This window comes from Lytechinus variegatus, chromosome 2, assembly GCF_018143015.1.
Source record: "Lytechinus variegatus isolate NC3 chromosome 2, Lvar_3.0, whole genome shotgun sequence".
Taxonomy (NCBI): Eukaryota; Metazoa; Echinodermata; class Echinoidea; order Temnopleuroida; family Toxopneustidae; genus Lytechinus; species Lytechinus variegatus.
In genome coordinates this window covers 82,261,703-82,282,275 of record NC_054741.1, presented here as the reverse complement: position 1 = coordinate 82,282,275, position 20,573 = coordinate 82,261,703, and the positions used below count along the sequence as shown (strand labels likewise).

At 35.9% G+C, this 20,573-nt stretch overlaps 1 protein-coding gene across 2 annotated transcripts; it reads left to right on the top strand.

Annotated features, from left to right (window-relative positions):
- Positions 1 to 19,538, top strand: LOC121409265 (peroxisomal acyl-coenzyme A oxidase 3-like). 2 transcript variants are annotated; one of them, XM_041601143.1, is made up of 15 exons: positions 1 to 464; positions 3,206 to 3,430; positions 3,843 to 3,917; positions 4,695 to 4,784; positions 5,416 to 5,648; positions 6,858 to 6,954; positions 8,146 to 8,328; positions 8,856 to 8,978; positions 9,886 to 10,006; positions 11,069 to 11,191; positions 12,176 to 12,286; positions 13,014 to 13,168; positions 13,845 to 13,980; positions 17,236 to 17,390; positions 17,669 to 19,538. In XM_041601143.1, the coding sequence occupies exons 1-15, from the start codon at positions 294 to 296 to the stop codon at positions 17,786 to 17,788; spliced, it is 2,118 nt and encodes a 705-aa protein (XP_041457077.1). In that variant the 5' UTR covers positions 1 to 293; the 3' UTR covers positions 17,789 to 19,538. The 2 variants fall into 2 exon arrangements, with proteins under 2 accessions (XP_041457077.1, XP_041457079.1); XM_041601145.1 differs by lacking the exon at positions 17,669 to 19,538 and adding an exon at positions 17,519 to 17,626.
- The last annotated feature ends 1,035 nt before the right edge of the window (positions 19,539 to 20,573 follow it).

Genomic DNA, 20,573 nt, shown 5'->3' with positions numbered 1-20,573 from the left:
CGTACCCAGGTGAAACAGGCTCTTGTGTTGCGCAATCGGTTTCGTTCGAGAGCCGCCAGCTTGTCAGAGACTGTTGAGAGAGAGATGTTTCAGATGATATATATGTCTACTATAACGCTAAACACATGTACCGTGATCATTGGAAAGACAAGAGATAATTAAACCTAATAAAATAGGGTGTGAGATTTTGGCGTGGGTATTATTCGACCTCGTCTTGTGGACAGCTTGAAAGAGTCGGCGGACGAGTACCGTAATACCTCACGCACGGCCTCGGGGAAGTCTGGGCGAGCAACATGGATCATTCCGCTGGTGTCGTTGTAGACGCGTCTGAGAACAAGAAGTCTTTATTGGACATTTTGCACGATTTCCCATCAGGTCCGCTAGATAATTATAGGCAGAAAGCATCCTTTGATTGGAAAAAACTGAAAGTTGCAGTCGAGGGTGAGGAAGCTGTGAGATTCCAGGTAAAATAATCGATGTCTTATTAATTTGCATGGGGGGGGGTGGGCAGGGATGTCTGCAGGCCTACCCTTAAAATTTGAATCTGATCAAACATGATTTTCTTCCATTGTGCAAGAAAAATCCATTGATGATGTTTCATATGATAATGTTAAAACTGCCCAACAATCTCCTTTTTTCATGGAAGAAAACCTCTGCCAGTCAATTTTTAATATTTTTAGATTAACTGCAATTAAGATAGGTGCCCTACATGTCTGCACATCTATTCACTTTACCCACGATTTGGGGATTTTGAATCCAGAAAAGCTGCATTATATGATCATTACCTGAAATACCTGAAGTAGATATTTTGTCACCTTTTTGATTTGGATTTTTTAGTGAACATTTGTCTTGCAGAGGTAAGGTTTGCGCCAGTATAAGTTTTTTCTTTAATATTAGTTTAGTTTAGTTTACTCCAACGATGTTGTAGGATTAAGCCTGTTCATTGATCAAAGTAGAAATGTCTATTGCTGCTCTCCTTCAGATAAAATTAGATGCGCTACTTATGTTGGCATGGAGGGGTGGCAGGGGTATCATAGCGAAAAATTCCAAGGAAATAATAATACTCAATAATAATAAATACTCAACATTTATATCGCGCTTTTCCCAAATGGCCCAAAGCGCTCACAATTTCAATTAACATATAAAAGATACAAACAAAATCAGAATGACATATTAAATGAAGGCAATTGCCTAGAACAAGAGAGTTTTAAGTGACTTCTTAAAAGACTTGATTGTTGGGGATTGTCTTATTGCAAGAGGGAGCTTGTTCCATTCCATAGAGGATGCAACAGTGAATGTTCTATCTCCAGTCTGTTTTCTTTTTGTTGGATATATATGTTAATTTAAGTGGGTCTTCAGAGGATCTAGTTCTTCTACCTGGGACATAAATTTCTAAACAATCAGAAAAGTATTTTGGAGCTTGGTTATAGAGTGATTGTGTACAAGGAGTAGTAACTTAAAAATAATATGCTGTCTAATCGGGAACCAGTGTTAATTATATAACAGGGGTTCAGGAGGTGTGTCACGGCGGTCTTCAAAAATGATACGGGCAGCCCAATTCTGGAGGTGCTGGAGACCATTAATGTGAGACAATGGTATTGAAGACAGTAGACCATTACAAAAATCAAGACGAGAAAGGATAAGGGAGCGTATGGCATGGTTAGCAGTTGACTGATCAATAAACCTACGAATTCTAGTTATGTTCCTCAAATGATATGTGACAATACAACACCCTGATACAACATACAGTGGAAATATGATCATTCATAGTCAAAAATCAAAATATACTCCTAGGTTCTTAATTTTTTCCGAAGGAGTAATGCGAAGATCACCGATTTCAAGTTGAATATCAGGTAATTTCTTCAAATTGTGTGGGGAGGTAGCTATGAAAAATTCAGTTTTTGTGTCGTTCAGCTTTAATTTGTTTACGGTCATCCACTGTTTGATGTCAAGTATGCATCTCTGCAGTTTATCTAGGGCATTTTCAAGATCTCCTGCAGTTTTAGGGTAAAAAAACACACAAGAAACAAAAATTATTTAAAGTCATAGGCAATCTTCTTCCAATGTTTATCCAGTCTATTCTATAAAGCAATCACTGAACAAGCAGTACATGTAACTACATCTTCAGGGAGACTGTTCCACACATCTATCACTCGGTTAGCAAAGAAAAACTTATGCACATCAATACGCGAATATCTTTTCTCTAGCTTTCAGGAATGACCACGTGTTTTACCACCACGTCTCAGATAGAAAAGCTCAGAACTTGAATCATAGTAACCATGCAGATATTTGTACACATCAATCATGTCACCTCTTTAGTCTGTGAATGAATGATGGCAATTTCAGGAGGCGAAGACATTCAGAGTATCATAGGTGCTTAGAATCGCGCTGATATGCGTACACACAGAGAACAGGGATTGCTCTGACTTGGGTGCACATACCATGCAAAATACAGTGGTAATAGATATACGACGGTGGATGTTTGCATATATCTGAAGATAAATCATGTTTTTGTTTTTAAATTTCAGTAAAGGTTGTTTATTATATTTCACAATCAAACTGTAATTGTATTCCTTTCAGTAAACCTGGAAATTTGTGAGAGGACACTTTTTTATTGCTTAATTTGTATGTCAGGAAGTGAAAATTCCTGTTGTGACATAGTTGCAATTAAAAGAAATCATCCTAATTTCTTAGAGAAGCTCTACAATTTAATCATTTCTTTGTGCTTTCTTCATGCTAATCAAACTAAGTTATATCTGTCTCAAGTTTCCTCCAGATTTTAGCTCTATCATTAAGTTTGATTGTTGTATTTTGAATGTGTAAGACAATTTGTATCTATGTCCTTATAATTTTTTGTGATTGTACATGTAGCGCCATGAGCGTCATGCCTGATGGATGTTTGTGCTTTAAAAGAATCCACCATTATTATTATTGAATAATCAGATTATGGGAGGCACGATAGCTCAGTCTGTAGAGTGGGGGATTCGTATTCCGGTGACTGGGTTTGATTCCCACTTGGTGCGCTAGCGCTAGTGCCCTTTGGTAAGGCATTAATCCTCATTACCAGGTCCTTCCGGGGGGACCTTAAGCCATCGGTCCTCTGGTTGCTTGCTTACAAGCATTCATGCTTTCTTAGCAATCAAGTAAAGAAAATTCCCCCACCATGTAATTATTGAATGTTTCCCTGTATTTCCCTTTTAAACAGTACCAAGTATGGAAGACGCTGGAGAAAGACCCTCTATTCCAACATGCCCTGGAGCCATTACCAACCACCAAAGCAAGAGAAGTGACTTTCCTACGAGCTCAACGCTTGTTGGCTTATGGGTTCCCACAGTCCCTGTCAAGTAACTTTCTTGGGAATTCTTGGCTGCTAAAGGCTCTGGTTATGTATGATATGGGATTGTTTGCTAAGTTCAACCTCAATAGAATTGTAAGTATCCAGGGGAATCTTTTACCCAAAAGTCATAGTTCAGTCATTATAGTGGTGTGTTCTTTTGTTTTGTGAGACAGATGAAGGGTTAAGGTCACATGTTAGAGTTATTTATTTAGGTAAATATGTTTGTGTACACATTATGGAAAGCACTGATGTAACAATATGATGCTGAATGTGAGGCTCTAGGGATTTTTCTTGTTAAATGTAAGGACATTTTCTTGAATTTAGAATAGATGTTGGATTAGCATGAAATACTAAGTAACTGAAAAGATTAACTGAATGGACTCAATTTTTGAAAAGTGAGTACACACAGTTAGAGCTCTGTACTTTGTGCTTCCTCACCATTAAGTTCAATACAATTTTTTCCTCATATTTTTAAAGGCAGTTTTCTTTTTATTTCACCTTTCAGATGTTTGGTGAAACACTTCGAAACTCTGGATCATCTCGACATGAAGCCTTGGCACAAAAGTCTCAAAAACTGGAGGTAAAATTTGCATTTCCCATAAGCCTATCTCTCATACGTTTCAGCTGCTTATGGCCTGAAGGCATTCCAAAACTTCTCAATTAATTTGAAATAAATTTGCAGATTAGTGTAGAGGCCCTGCATTCTACCTTGCTTTGATTTTTTCAAATTTTTTCCAACATCTGCGACTGAAAGCTTCAAAATACAATCAAAGAGGAGTGGCAACAGCAAGCAGCTTAAGTTTGCTATAGCAGCATTATTTCTGCTTTACATTGACTTCCCTTTGAGCTCGTATCACTTCGCTTTGTCAGTTACAAGTGAGTTTTAAGCTGAAGTGTGATTGCTACAGAATATTTATCTGTGTAATATATTTGATATTTCTGCTTTCTGCTCACACAGTAATATGCAGCTGAAACACAATGGTGTTAGCCAGGCTTTACAAGTTTCCATTAATCATGACTTCATTTTGCATCTGACGTGAAATTCAAACCATTCTGATTATTCTAATATTTTAAAATTGAATTATATGAAACACAACAGTCAATATCTTTAAAACATATTAGCATTCAACGTTGACTCTTTGTAATTGTATGCACAGTATTGGTTTTTGTGGCAAAGCAATTCTTCTCAGTGGTGATATTTCTGTCATTTTTGTTGCCTCTTTATTTTTACTTTTTGTAGCTGTTAATGCTTTGACACATGCATGTAGCATTGACAATGACTGACCCAAATTGAAAACCATTGTATTTAATGTTGACAGAGTTGACTTATCTGTATGTTTCTTTACCACCTTTCAAGGCAATGGGTTGCTTCTCCTTGACAGAGCTATCCCATGGCACAAACACCAAGGCGATGCGTACTACAGCTATCTATGATCCAAGTACAAAGGTGAGAGAAGCATCTTATGCTGGATAAGAGTTGTGTTTGGTAAGGAAATGTATGCCAAAGATAGATAAAGGAACTTAAAATGTCAACAGGAATAAGATAAGAAACTACTGTTGTGTTTATTTGGTGATAATTGTGTGTGTAAAGGTTCAAAATCATTGATATGAATATAGGGCCTACCATTGTCAAATCATTTTCAGATTTTTCATCTATCAAAGTGATATACCAGAACACCAAATATTGGTATTGTGTACCTTGATTGCCTACATGCAACATACTGATTTGTATGTTGTTTTTTTTTAAATATACGATACCTTGACATCCCATGCATGCTTCCTATACACTTATGTTCATAGATGGAAGTAACATCGTAAAATCTGATGATTCATTTAGAATTACCCCAAAATTGCTTGATTATGAATTTGCTCTCTAAATTATTATGAATTCTGTGTATTATGTTCATTTGCCCAATAAATAATAAAGACAACTATAATAAATTCATTTAAATTTTCTTGTGTGTAATTTGTGAATATCATAGACCATGTTGCTTGGTGGCTTTCATAGTTCTGTATGCATTACAAGTTTAAACGAATAACCAGAGGTGGCCTTTGATGTATTTAATTCTTGCCTTTAGGAGTTTGTTCTCAACACTCCTGACTTTGAGGCGACCAAGGTGTGGGTTGGTATCCTAGGGAAGTCAGCTACTCATACCATTGCCTTTGCCCAGCTTTATACACCAGATGGTCAGTGCCATGGCCTAAATTCCTTCGTAGTACCTGTCAGAGATTCAAACACCCTACTACCTTTACCTGGTATCTTGGTCGGTGACTTGGGTGAGAAGCTTGGCCAGAATGGCCTCGACAATGGGTATGTACTGGCTCTACCTGCCTTAATGTAAAGTAAAACATATATAAAGATTTTTTTTAAAGAGAAAAAATTAATATTCTTCAGGTCTGTAGTACATGTATATGGTTCCACTGAAAAAAAGAAAACGCGTTTTGTTTTCAATTTTACTTTTTATGACTGCGAAATTTATATAAAGTTGCTTTGAAATCAGTAGATATTGTTATATTTGAGTCTACATTGACAGAGGCAGCAGGGGATGGTACAGGGCCTCTTGTCTTTCTGTTTGTAACCTTTGAATTGTATCTTTATGGAGATATGGGTATTTTTGAAATATCAATCAGATGGCCAAAAATAAAGGTTGTGGCAAAAAAAGAGACAAGTTATAAGTAGCATACCTCTTTCCTTCCAATTCATTATTATAATACATTGCCCCACCCACTCTATTTTTGATGTGTTTTTTTTTTAATTGAGCATAGAGGAGTGTTTCTTAACCAATGCATACATACATAACATTCCCAGCCTCCTGCCAGGTCATATCAGTTTCTTGTGAGGAAATATTCTAATCTATGTGCAGACCACAAATAAGCATGAGTCCCTGCCAAATCAATGTTTCTTTTTGCAATTTTTTCTAAATCTGGTAACAAATACCGGTACATAAAAAATCACTCATTTGAAAGAGCTAGACTTTCATTAAACACACCATGGAGAAGTTGAAAATAGGGATGTAGTTATCATGTTCTGCTAGTGATAGTAAGTCTTTAATACAGGAGTATTGTAAACTGTATTAGTTTGTGTAACTTTGATAAGGTAATCCTAGGTAGATGAATTATTGGTTCAATCCAGAGGTTTCAAGCATGAATGATATACCGGTACATGTAATGATATGAACCTTTTATTGTTGATATCAGGTTCTAAATAATATTGATTCTCATTTGAAATCAGATTAGCTTGAAACTCTTGTCTTTAAAAAGCTATGTATACCAAGCCTATTACATGTCATAGATTTGTTGTACTGTCAAGAGAAATTCAGTCTTTGTTGAAACACCTTGATGAAAATTTTGCTATCAAGAGTAGGTCATCAGTTGTGCGGTAAGTTGTGCACAACTTTTGAATACTTTAATGAAAAACCACTAAGGTTATTGGTCCAAGACTATTGTATCGGTCACTGCATTATCTGTCTTCTATTATTATTATTATGGTGGTTTCTTTCTTTATTTCTTGATTGTATAGATTTGTAGCCTTCCATAATGTGAGGATACCAAGAGAGAATTTATTGAATAGACTTGGTGATGTAACAGAGAAAGGAGAATATGTTACCCCTATTGAGGTTAGTTTAACCCTATCTTATCTGGTCTATTTCAGACCAGTATATAATTTGACCCCCCCCCCCTCAGATCTCGGCGGCTGATCACGTGATTGCAGCGAAAATTGTCACGTGCGTAGAGTCAGATGTAAACTACAAGACTGTATGGTAATTTTTTTTTTATTAATTCTTTATATTTTTAATTAATTAATTATGCAAATAAGCATATGAAATTTGCCTTAAATTTTGTTTTTTGTGTATGTTTTGCCTTTACCTCAATATATATAGCTAGTAGAATGCTAATTTTTGGTTGGAGTATCAATTATCACATTTTTAACAGATTTCTAAAAAAAAATTGCAAAAATGTAATTAATTTCTTATGTATTTAATTGTTTTTTAAATTCTTATGTATTTCTTTGTTTTTCAAACCTTTGTTTTTTTATTGTTTTTTTCAATGAACTTTGTCGGGGACCCTTCGGCAATCATAAAAAGCATAAAATAAATCCATTTAAACCAACAAAAGTAAAAATAATCATACATCTATGATTTATAGTTTAAAAAAAGAAATTTGCATTGACTTTGTACACAGAATCATGTTTTTGAGCAATTTTGGGTCTGACATGCACTAAATGTTGGGTAATTTCACAACCGCGTCCCCGGGCTTCGCAATTTTGATCTAAAAAATGTGCAAGACTTGAAAGTAAAAAGTCAGTGAGCGTCGCGATCAAAAAACTTTGCGCGATGGCGTAGTGATTAAATTTGTTGAGGGAGGGTCAAATTGACCCCCCCCAGTTTAATAAGGGTTAAGCTATCAAGCTGAAGCTAGTTTTATTGAGTGATGGCATTGTATTCAGCTGTGACATATCATTGATTGCAATGGTTTCCATTCAAATAGACATGCTGTTTGTGGCTCATGTGGTTCATTATTTAACCTCACCTTTGCTTGAGCTTCTTAAGGCTGGACGTTGATATACATTTTGACGCGTTATTTTACAATGAATCTACTTCCATTCTTATGGCTCATTCTTTCTCAATTTTGTAGTATACACTGAAAAGTGCAATCATAATTTATGTTCATGTATGTTTGTTTCTTGTGTAATATTGAAACTCTTTCTGTATTTTCAAACATGTTATGTTGAGGTAGTAAGCTGCTAATATGATCAAATTCTATTCACCCTTATTTGGATCAATGAAGACAACAATTATCTATTTCAGGATCCAAAGGAGAGATTTGGGGCTACTTTGGCTGCATTATCAGGAGGAAGGGTGGGAATCACATCCATTGCAGTCTGTAACCTTAGACTAGCTATCTCAATTGCTGTCCGCTACTCTGCAGTCAGGAGACAGTTTGGACCCACCTCTGAGGAGGAGCTACCAGTCTTAGAATACCAGATGCAGGTAACTAATGTTTATCATGCTTTCTTTTTTTTTAATTATGATGTTTCTATCAATAATTCAATTCTCTTTTAGGAATACAATTGATATTGCAGACCTTAACTTTAAACCAGGGTGTGAGAGTTCAGATTATTAGCTGATTTCAGATTTATTTTTTTTCAGCTTAATTTCATTTTATTTTACTTAAATTTTATTTTGGCTTTCCTCTGTACCTAATGTATGGGAGCTCTTTCTATTTCAGACCTATTCAACACTTCAGCTTTTTTTCAGATCTTTTTATTTGTGACTACTCACACCCCTGTTTAAAGTTCAAGGCCACTTTTCAATAGGTCTCATTTCTATTTCAGCACAAATAATTTTATAGGGCACCAAAAAAAATATCCAAGGCTAATGAGAGAGGCCAATCATAAACCATTATTGATTATTCATTATTTTCAATATCGCATTATATCAATATATCGTCCAGTGCTACTTGTAATGATTTCATGTTATGAATTTCAACATTTTGATTCCTATCATTTCTCTCTCAGCAATGGAGATTGATTCCATACATAGCTGCTGCGTTTGTTGCATTCCGACTGGCAGAAAACATCAATCTTCAATATTCCAGGCTAGTAACAGCAGTCTCCACCGGGGATAAGACCATCAATGCAGTGAGTTCACATGATTGAATCTTTACAGAAAGATTATATGTAGATGGTCTATTTAGCTGTTTCAACAGAATGATGTTATGGTCGATTATTTGATGAATTGTTAGTGTTACTGAGGTATAGAGGTAAAATGTAATTTTATTTTTTGTACCTTATGAGATGAGAAAATGTATTACTTAACAATTTTTAAAAGAAAACTGAATGATTATCTATATTCAGCCTATTCCATGATTCCCATAGACTTGGAACAAGAAATGCTGAATACTTCAGGAAGGCAGTAAGTAAATTTGTGACCTGCCACCTTAAAACCAATGCTAAGTTGCCCAAAGTGAGTTGAGTTATGAGATTTTACTGAGCTTTAAAAACCACTTCTTAAGCTTTGAAATGAGATACTTGTCAAAATTGATCAACAAAACCTGACACAACTACTTGAATCTTGAAGAAAATTTGAGTGTTCATTCAAGGATGAGATGTGAATGATGTGCACACTGTGCGATCTTAGTGAAACTTCCAAGGAGTTCAGATAAAGTGGTGTCACAGAAATTATTGGATCTCATGTTTCGTTTAACTATACAGCTTCAACTTTTGGCAGGATGAAGAAGAACATTTTTTCTTTTATACATGTACAAGGTAATTTTCTTATTTTCAGTCTTTGAAGACCAAATTGCTGGTTTGGATGTTTACAAAGAAGTTCAGAATTCAACCTTCCATGGCAACATATTGATGGTTTTCAGATGGGCAGTCACATTCATAAACTAAAGTAAACTTTCCTTACAAAAAAAAATACAACTACTACAGAAAAAGTTTGATGACCCAATGCAACCACTCAATGGTGGTTGATAACTTATATCATGGATACAATGCAAAATTACACAAACCGATACATATATTTATACTTTTTTATTATTAGCTGGAGATGGGTAAAGAGATACATGTATTGTCTAGTGCCTCTAAACCTCTTAGTAGCTGGTTAGCAAGGGACTGTATACAAGAGTGCAGGGAGGCATGTGGAGGTCATGGATACTTGTGGGGTAAGTGGAAGGACTCTCTAGTGTTGTCCATATGTAGTTTTCCAATCTGTTTTCTTCTTTAGCCATTTTATTCAATTTTTGGACAAACATTCTTATAATAATAATAATATGTCCATTTATATAGCGTAGTTACTATGTGCATGTACTCAACTGCGCTTTGATACTTGGTATCATATTATTACCCCGGCTGTAGCTGAGCCGCCATATTAATAGGCGCTAAAGTGTTCAAAGAAAAATCCTATCGGGTACCCATTCACCTCACCTGGGTCGAGTGCAGCACAACATTCTTGATAATCCTTCAAAAACTTTTTACCATCTGATAATAATAATAGGCATTTATATAGAACCATCTGGAAATAATCAATTCCAAGGCACATTGTTATTATTATTACCTGGGCTTTAGCTCAAGCCGCTTTCCAGTGCTCAGTGCATTCAACAAATTAATCCTGCCGGGTACCCATTCAGTTCATATGGGTTCAGTGCAGCACAATATAGGTAAATTTCTTGCTGAAGGACAATATGCCATGGCTGGGATTTAAACCCTCAGATTGAAAGACAATATTTGTAGCCACCAGAGAGCGACGGCCCCACATCTATCAAGTGTTGTCACCAGGGTATTTTGATTGGGGATGGGTGGGTCAAGATGACCTACATGTAAAGGTGATCAAACTCTTGTTCTCTATAAAAAATTATAGATATTATAAAGTAACATGGCCCTTTGTCCCCTTTTGGATAGTCTTCATTCTTCTTTTTTCCCTTTTCCCTCCTGTTTTTCTTTATTTCACATCTTACAAATCAGAGACGGGTGGTTACTCCTAAACCACCTTCCTGTTGCCCCACCCCTGCGTACATTACATTCAGGACCACCTTTTCCGTGACGCTCTTTTTAAAATGCATAAAAGAATGTATACATTTATATAAATGATATGATTAAAATTCATATTTCATTTCTCAATAGTCTGTAATTGTTGCTTATTTTGCAAGATTGAACTAAAAATCATAAGAGAAGCAATTAGTTTGTAATCATACACACCATTATCTTTTTTTTCTTTCTTTATGCAGTGAACAGATTTGGTATATTGAGGGATGACAATGACCCTAACTGTACTTATGAAGGTGATAACAATGTGTTATTACAACAGACCAGTAATTACTTACTTCATATGGCTCTCAGGTTACAGAAAGGTGAGTTTGAAATATGTTCAGCAATGAGATTTGTTTGCTAGAGATGATTCAAGCCCAATTGTATGTCCAAAGGTGTTTGAGAAGGCAATGTATTCATGTGTTACTCTGCAAAGTAAGGTATGTGTTTCCTCAGGGTTCGCACAGTCATTGAAATTCCTGGGAAAATTTGTGGTCTTGGAAAGTCAGGGAATTTTGAAAATTTGTGAAAAGTCATGAAATTGCATTTACCTCTTGGCTATGGCAGCTTTCCAGTTTGTTGTGTCTCGCAACTTTCTTACTCTGTGATCATACTTTGCTATTGTAATGGTGTTCATCATTTCCGTTTTCCCAGTTTTGTGACATCCCAAATTTTACATAACCCCCGGGACGTCATGGGAAGTCATGGAAAGCAGCAATTTAGTCATGGAAAAGTCATGGAAAATTCATGGAATTCTGTTTTCAAATTTCTGTGGGAACCCTGTTCCTATCTGTATCACTCTGACCATTTTATAGAGAGGGGTTATCCCTGAAATGTCACAAAAAAGCCCTTGTACCTTATCAATTTATTTAATACATATGCAATTTGGAATTGAAAATAGTTCCTATCTAGGAAATGTTTAGTTCAAAGTGTCCTCTTTTTTTAGGGTGTTTTTTAGAACAATGTACTGTAGCATCATTTGAGAGAGTCCATTAAAATAATACATTCATATCTTCTGTTCTTTGTTTGATGATGATGATGAAGGTGATGAACAGCATTTGATTCGTGTCATTTATCTGTAAAAAAAATAATATGTATTCAAAGGTAGCAGGCTCCCCAATATGTCTCACATTATTCAAACAGTTGCAAGAAAAGATTTCAAGGACTCAATGTCGGTACAATCACAAAGTTGGATTTTTGGATCATATGAAAATGATCGATATGAAGTAATGATATTAGGGTGAACAAATAATGACATTTTACGTACAGAATGTATAGAAAAAATTTAACACTGTTTATCTTGTCAGGCAAAAAGGTCTCATCTCCACTGGGTTCAGTAGATTTTCTGAATTCAGCTGATTCCATTGCTAAGCAGAAGTTCTCATCATCAAGTTATGAAGATGTTCAGAAACCAACTGGTAAGTCAAAAAAATTATTCTCTTTTACAATCTAACATCTTTTATCCAGCTGCATCTTTGCCCAATTTACCTTTACACTGGTTTTCTATTTTATTTTTCATTTCATTTTCATCAGACGAATCATAATCAATAATCGTACATGATTCCAAAGAGATAATTCCCCCAAGATTGACTGATAGCCTATAAATTGATGTTATGAATATTTTGAAAAAATGAAAATAAATCCAAGCCAGACTACTTGTAAAGGCCTCTGCGACTAGCCTCACCAGGGGGGCCGTTTCATAAAGCTGTTCGTAAGTTAAGAGCGACTTTAAGAACGACTGGTGATCCTTTCTTACGCGCTAAACCATCGCCAATGAATATACCATGTACAACAAGAAAGGATCACCAGTCGTTCTTAAAGTCGCTCTTAACTTACGAACAGCTTTATGAAACACCCACCTGAGCTTTGGAAAGTAGTGTTTTTCTAGTAGTTTGGCCCATGAGATAAATAAAGCATCCAATGATAACTAGAAATATGGTATTAAAATATGTTACGAAGACAATCAAAATAACCGTAATAGTATGCAATAGGACCTAGTCCTTCTCAAAAGTCTTCATGAGTTGGGACCTAGATCTCTCAAACCAAATTTCTAATGTAATACCAAGAATGTGATTTGAACTGTAAAATCACATTAGTCTAGTATCCACGCTGACCTGAGTACTGTTTTTTTTTCCTTTCTCTTAGTTCTCCTGGATGCCTATCAGTGGTTGGTGGTATATCTTCTGCAGGAAAGTGGTCAGAAGTTTCAGTCTCAGTTGATGGATGGCAATGACATGTTCACTGCAAGGAATGAGACCCAGGTCTTCTTTTGTCGGACCCTCTCTATCGCATTCATTGAGGTATGAATGCGGGAGGATATAAATGCTGCAAAGCAATGGGGGGCATTCAAGTGGCACTCTAAAAACATAACATTATAACTTTTAATTGCAATCTAGTTACAAGTAGTTTTACCTGGGATCTCATTGAAGCAATTATGAGTACTTACAGGGCATGTATGTCTGATTGCTAACTATACGTTAACCATTAACCATTACTCTAAAAACATAAACATACTAACTTTTAATTGCAATCGAGTTGCTAATGTAATCTCATTGAAGCAATTATGAGTACTTACAGGGCATGTATGTCTGATTGCTAACTATACGTTAACCAATAACCATTACTCTAAAAACATAACATACTAACTTTTAATTGCAATCTAGTTGCAAGTAGTTTTACCTGGGATATCATGAAGGCAATTTTGAGCACTTACAAGGCATGTATGTCTGATTGCTATCTATACGTTAACCATTAGATTAATGTCCGATTTGCCAATCATAGCATGCTTCTTCTGAACACTGACAAAATTTCTGAGTTATAGTAACTTGCAGATCTCTTTGTGAAATGTGCAGCAGATGTTTAGCACATTTAATAGATATATGATCTTAGATGAATTTTAATAATGCATGTATATGTCTGTTTGAATATGGCAATGAACATTTTTTCACCCAATCTTTTATCTTTTACCTTTGGCAGTATGTGGCTTTGTCACAATTTGTGGATTTTATCAAGACTGGCAACCTGATCCCTGAGCAAACTGCAGTTCTTACTAAACTCTGTAGTCTCTACGGTCTGTGGAGCCTTGAAAAACATATGGCCACTCTTTATCAAGGTGAGTTTGTGTGAAGTTATATCTATTGTAGGAGAATTGTCTGATTCATTTTGGGTTTCAAAACGTGATCACTATTTCCCTGGGAGACTGCTATCCTCACAATACTCTGTAGTCTGTACAGTCTCTGGATTCTTGAGAAACATATGGCCACTCTTTATCAAGGTGAGTTAGTTTGGAGCTTTGTTTGGCTGAATGGAAAGGTTGCAGACCTGCTCATGCACCAATAGATTCATAGGGTTAATCAGATTCACACATTTGAGGCAGTTCAAAGGAAAGTAGCATGAATTGTAATGTACAGTTCTCAGTAGTAGGGAAGTGTCGACTCAATGCTGACTTGCCTGAAATTAAAGGAAATTCTGAAATGCAAGCGGGAAATATGTGTCATGTGTAAAATGCACTTAACCCTAAAAAGACTGGGGGGGGGGCTGATTCAGCCCCCCCCTCGACATTTTTCACGATAAATCCGCCGTGCAAAATTTTTTGACCGCGTCGCTCACTGACTTTTTACTTTCAAGTCTCGCGCAACTTTTGAGACCAAAATTGTGACCCCAGGGTACGCGGTTCGGAAATTACGCAACATTTCGTAAGTGCATGCACACCCAAAATTACTCAAAAACGTGAATTTGTGTACAAATCCAATGCAAATAGTATTTTGAACCAAAATTCATAAATGTATCATTATTTTTCCTTTTACTGCTTAAAATCAATTAATTTTATCTTTTTTATGGTCCAAATAAAGTCCCCGACAATTTCCATTGAAAAAACAATAAAAAACAAAAAGTCGAAAAACAAAGAAATACATAAGAAATTTAGAAAACAATAGAATACATAAGAAATTAAATGTGATGTTGAAATTTTTTTTCAATAAATTTGATCAGATGCCTATCTAGAGTATGTGAAACAAAAATTAGCATTTCAGGGGCATTATTTTATTAATTACAGCAAACTTATGATTTTACGCATAAATTAGCATAATTAATGAAACATGAGATTTTTGCAGAATTTGATGTTATAGTTTTGTAGATAATGCCATGGGTAACGCGTGTGCCAATTTTTGTCGCGATCGCGCGATCGACGGCCGAGATCATAAGGGGGGGCTGAATCAGCCCCCCCCCCCAGTCTTCTTAGGCGTCGAAATAGCCCAGTCTATTTAGGGTTAAGGGTAGTGTTGGATCCAAGTAAGATGACTGCATGAAGATGTCCCTAGGGTCAAAGATAAGGAACACCATGATAAATAGAGAAAAATCCTTTGTCAGAAAGGATGTTTAAAAATGCTCCTTTTTCTGAGGACTTTCATTAGAAATTGCTCTGAATAATGTAGATAGACGAACCAAACAAAACTACAACTTTGTTTCCCGTTAGTGTTAACATGAAATTTTTGTCTCGCCCACCAGAGGTGAAGGCGAGACTTGGGGATCCAAATGTCGTCCGTCCGTCACAAATCTAATGACACATAACTCCACAACCGTAAGTCGCTTTTCAACCAAACTTGGATGGTAGATGGACTTGGGGGACCTGCATGTTATGCTGCAGTTGGAGGTCACATGGTAAGGTCAAAGGTCATTTTCAGGTCAACGTTAAAGTTTACATGCAAGACTCTCTTATGACACCTAACTCCGCAACCGTAGGTCAATTTTCAACCAAACTTGGATGGTAGATGGACTTTGGGGACCTGCATGTTAGGCTGCAGTCGGAGGTCACATGGTAAGGTCAAAGGTCATTTTCAGGTCAACGTTAAGTTTACATGCAAGACTCTCTTATGACACCTAACTCTGCAACCGTAAGTCACTTTTCAACCAAACTTGGATGGTGGATGGACTTGGGGGACCTGCATGTTATGCTGCAGTCGGAGGTCACATGATAAGGTCAAAGGTCATTTTCAGGTCAACCTTACCTAACTCCGCAACCGTAAGGTGCTTTTCAACCAAACTTGGATGGTAGATGGACTTGGGGGACCTGCATGTTATGCTGCAGTCGGAGGTCACATGATAAGGTCAAAGGTCATTTTCAGGTCAACCTTACCTAACTCCGCAACCGTAAGGTGCTTTTCAACCAAACTTGGATGGTAGATGGACTTGGGGGACCTGCATGTTATGCTGTAGTCAGAGGTCACACGATAAGGTCAAAGGTCATTTTCAGGTCATCCTTACCTAACTCCGCAACCGTAAGGTGCTTTTCAACCAAACTTGGATGGTAGATTGACTTGGGGGAACTGCATGTTATGCTGCAGTCGGAGGTCACATGATAAGTTCAAAGGTCATTTTCAGGTCAACATTCAAATTTACGTGCAAGGCTCTTAACCCTAAATAGACTGGGCTATTTCGACGCCTAAGAAGAGGGGGGGCTGATTCAGCCCCCCCCCCCTTATGATCTCGGCCGTCGATCGCGCGATCACGATGAAAATTGGCACACGCGTTACCCATGGCATTATCTACAAAACTTTAACATCAAATTCTGCAAAAAAATCTCATGTCTCATTAATTATGCTAATTTATGCATAAAATCATAAGTTTGCTCTAATTAATAAAATAATGCCCCTGAAATGCTAATTTTTTTTTCATATACTTTAGAAAGGCATCTGATCAAATCGATTTAAAAAAAAATTCAAAATCACATTTATTTTCTTATGGATTCTATTGTTTTCTAAATTTCTTATGTATTTCTTTGTTTTTCGACTTTTTGTTTTTTTTATTGTTTTTCAATGGAAATTGTCGGGGACTTTATTTTGACCATAAACAAGATAAAATTAATTGATTTTAAGCAGTAAAAGGAAAATAATGATACATTTATGAATTTTGGCTAAGAACACTATTTGCATTGGATTTGTACACAAATTCATGTTTTTGAGTAATTTTGGGTCTGCATGCACTTACGTAATGTTGCGTAATTTTGGAACTGCGTACCCGGGGGTCACAATTGTGGTCTCAAAAGTCAGCGAGCTACGCGGTCAAAAAAATTTTGCGCGGCAGATTTATCGCGAAAAATGTCGAGGGGGGGCTGAATCAGCCCCCCCCCCAGTCTTTTTAGGGTTAAGGCAAGTGTTATTCCATCCCAGTCATATTACAATGAAGTTTCGTTACAATTCTGTTGCATGCCCTCACGAATCACGATATTCCTGGTTATTTTCATACGTGGGCGAGACACAAAATCGCTTTTGCCTTGTTATGAATTATCAGTCAACTAATGTTGATGGAACACTCACCTGATCCACTCTAAAAGGAATTTAATCTGTTTGTATTCTTACAACCCTTCAAGGTGGATACATATCTGGATCACACCCTGCCAGCCTGTTCAGAGATTCTATCCTGAAGCTATGTAGAGAACTCAAAGATGAAGCCGTAGCCCTAATTGATGTCTTAGCCCCTCCAGACTTCATCCTCAACTCACCAATTGGTGCTTCAGATGGACAGGTGGGTCAGGAATTTGTGCATTTACATTAGCTCAATAATCTTTATATCATTATAATCTTTATAAACCAGCCTTTGGTTCCATCCCTCCTGCAAAGCTCTGAATCATAAATATTGTATTTTGTTTTTAGGTTTACAAACGTCTTTACAACGCCATCCTCCAGACTCCAACCTGCCTTGAGAGACCTTCTTGATGGAAGGAATTCCTGGATAAACCAGCCATTGGTTACTTCCCTCTTGCAAAGCTCTAAACCATATGATTTATTGTCTTTTGTTTTCAGGTTTACAAACGTCTTTACAATGCCATCCTCCAGACTCCAAACTGCCTTGAGAGACCTTCTTGGTGGAAGGAATTCCTGGATAAACCAGCTGTTGGTTCCTTACTTCCTGCAAAGCTCTAAGCATCCTAGAAGAAACAATACACCATTTTTAACAGTACAGTGTTTACAAAACTCTGAGCACCTACCCAAGTTGATTCAGCACTGTGAAGCTAAGTATATCAAATTTACATGCATTTATGTACCTTGCCATTGATTTGTAACTTTCATGGAGAATCATACTTCTTGATTATTTTTTTAAATACTTGTATGCTCAGAATGTTTTTCTGTAATGTCGACCAAAGTGTGTGATACATGATACTATACCAAGTACTTGATTTGTTTTATAGATCCCAGCTAGTTTGCTCTTACAATTAAAGAATTGTAATGAATCTGAATTGATAAGAGATTTAATGATATGTATGGAAATGAAAAAGGAAGTTGCAATATATAGAACTATATTTAGATTTTTAATTCTTCAATTGTACATGTAGTTCATTAATGTATGGGCATTTTTAATGTAATACTCTCAATTTCTTTACAAGAGAAATTATATATGCACATTTTGAAATTATTTCTATGCATCTGCCAAATGATGGGCTGTCTGTCACACTTTTATTCTTACTATTATATATAAGTTTTGGAAGATTTAATTGATAAGTAATTTATTTGCATTCCCTAGAATAGTATTTTACTGTTCACCCTAAACAAATATATGGACAACAAACTTATGAGGGATAATACTGATATGCTGATCATTATCCAAATATTAGTATCTGAAGAGTAATCCTTCCTAGCAGACCATTTTACTCTGATGATTGTGGCATAAATAACAGGAAAATATTTTACAAGCTGGCTTTTTTTTATCGCTTTTCACCTCTATATTTTCCATTTTCCTGGAAAATGACAAAATCACTGTCACAGGTGTAAAAAGAATATGTTATCATTGATACTTCTTTTTTATTTCATAAATTCTGTTGAGAATTAAAGTTTCCCAACAAAAGATCCAATAATTTTTTTTCTGTCGCATTTCATAAGGTCTGTTTTAATGTTTTTGTTAGATGCTGTTATTTGTTTGGTTACAAACTTTTTATATAAAGTTATAAAGAACTACTACTACTAATTATGATCCGCTCTTATATAGCACTTAATACATCGGAACGATGTATCTACGCGCTATACAGATATATTATTACCCCGGTCATCGGATTCAATCAGTCATTCCCGCACACAATGTATGCACATTCTCCACTTCCTTGTGAATATCCAAGTCTGCTAAATTCATTTGATTAAAGCCAGTTCTTTTCAATTAGAAAGTATTAATGTTTACATAAATATTTGATACTTTATTATATTGCGAGTTCGTGTTTCAAAGAATTCATGGGGGAACATGCAGAGGCTACCTTGTGGAAATTCTCTTCCATAGTTTGCAGCCACCTTTAGGGGCAACCTGAACTCATACCTGTGTAAGGAATTTTTTTTTTGACAGAACCATTTGTGTATTCATATTTAAAGGTTGATCATGTAATGTATATTTTCTTCTGTTATATATGAAACAGCTTAAGCATCTAATAAGAATGGTAATCGTGCTATATAAATCCTATGTATTCTGATTTATTTTATTATTATTTCTTATTATTTGTTATTATCATTGCCATTATTATTATTAGTAGTAATAGTATTAATATTATTAAAAACACCACACCACAGGCAATATCACTACATTACTCCTGAGATTATTTAAAAGAGTATTATTGATAAAAGAAAATTTGCCAAATGAATGTATTCTACATGTGCCAATGAAATTAAAATACATACTAACTGCAAAATAAAGAATCCTAAACTATGGTATGTTAAAGAGTTTTTGTGTGATGAGCAAAATTATTTATATCAGAAGTTTGACAGCTCAACTTAAAAGAAAGGAAGAGAGAGACTTAATACTTCATGTGTGCATGAGTAGGAGACATGTATGGAGAAAAATACAGTGTGTCAAGAAGAAGGGGCAACTGGGATTGAGATGACTGGAATAATAGAAAATTGCAAAAGTTGTGTGCAATCATTTTATTTTTGCACAGTTTTTGTTCAAGTTATTTTTGTTTTCTTGTGACAAGAGTAACCATTATAGGGTGATTTTTTTTCACTTTCTTTCCTGTTTTCCCCAATATGAATGTGAAATCTGTCAGTGTCTATTTTGTTTAATTGCCTGTTCATCTCCTCGCACTCTATCTCTATGCTCTAATTTGCTCCATAAATGTGATGGTCATTTCCGGCAAATTTATCGTAAAATCAATGTGTTGCACAATATTTTTTCAAAAAAGAAACGAGCAGGAATGATTACAGACACAAAAGTGTTCTTTTCTCTATTTTGTCTCATTTAATGAGTCATTTCAAAACAAATATTTTGTCATAATATGAAATTATTAATTGATATATTTACACATCAACATCTGCTGGATATATTCACAATTCCAAATTGAAGACGCCCTAAAATATGATTGCGACGCCTGAATATGAAAAATACATGTTAGATAAACACAGTATTGAACAATGTAGTAGTGAATTTATACTGGCCCCCACTTGCACTCGTCCTCCCCTCCCCCTTCCATCTCTCTCTTACAATCACCGCCCCCCCCCCCGCACACACACACTGTCTTGTAATTTGACTATTGAGGACGCCCTTATCATTAATCACCAGTGCAGGGTTTTTTTGTGTGTTTTTTTTGTCTCACACTAAAAAAATGGAATTCCACTAACCGGGCTGATTTTCTGACAAAACCGGAGCATAGATTGCTAACCGGGGATGCTTCCTTCTCCCTACATACACAATTTGAGTTTAATTGTCCGAAAGGGAACTTTTCAACAAATAACA

Bases quoted from the DNA above. Each gene is read 5' to 3' on its own strand.
- LOC121409265 (XM_041601143.1), top strand. From the start codon at position 294: ATGGATCATTCCGCTGGTGTCGTTGTAGACGCGTCTGAGAACAAGAAG. The intron at 5,649-6,857 runs GTATGTACTGGC...TTGATTGTATAG, and splicing joins CAGAATGGCCTCGACAATGG to ATTTGTAGCCTTCCATAATG. The intron at 13,169-13,844 runs GTATGAATGCGG...TACCTTTGGCAG, and splicing joins TCTCTATCGCATTCATTGAG to TATGTGGCTTTGTCACAATT.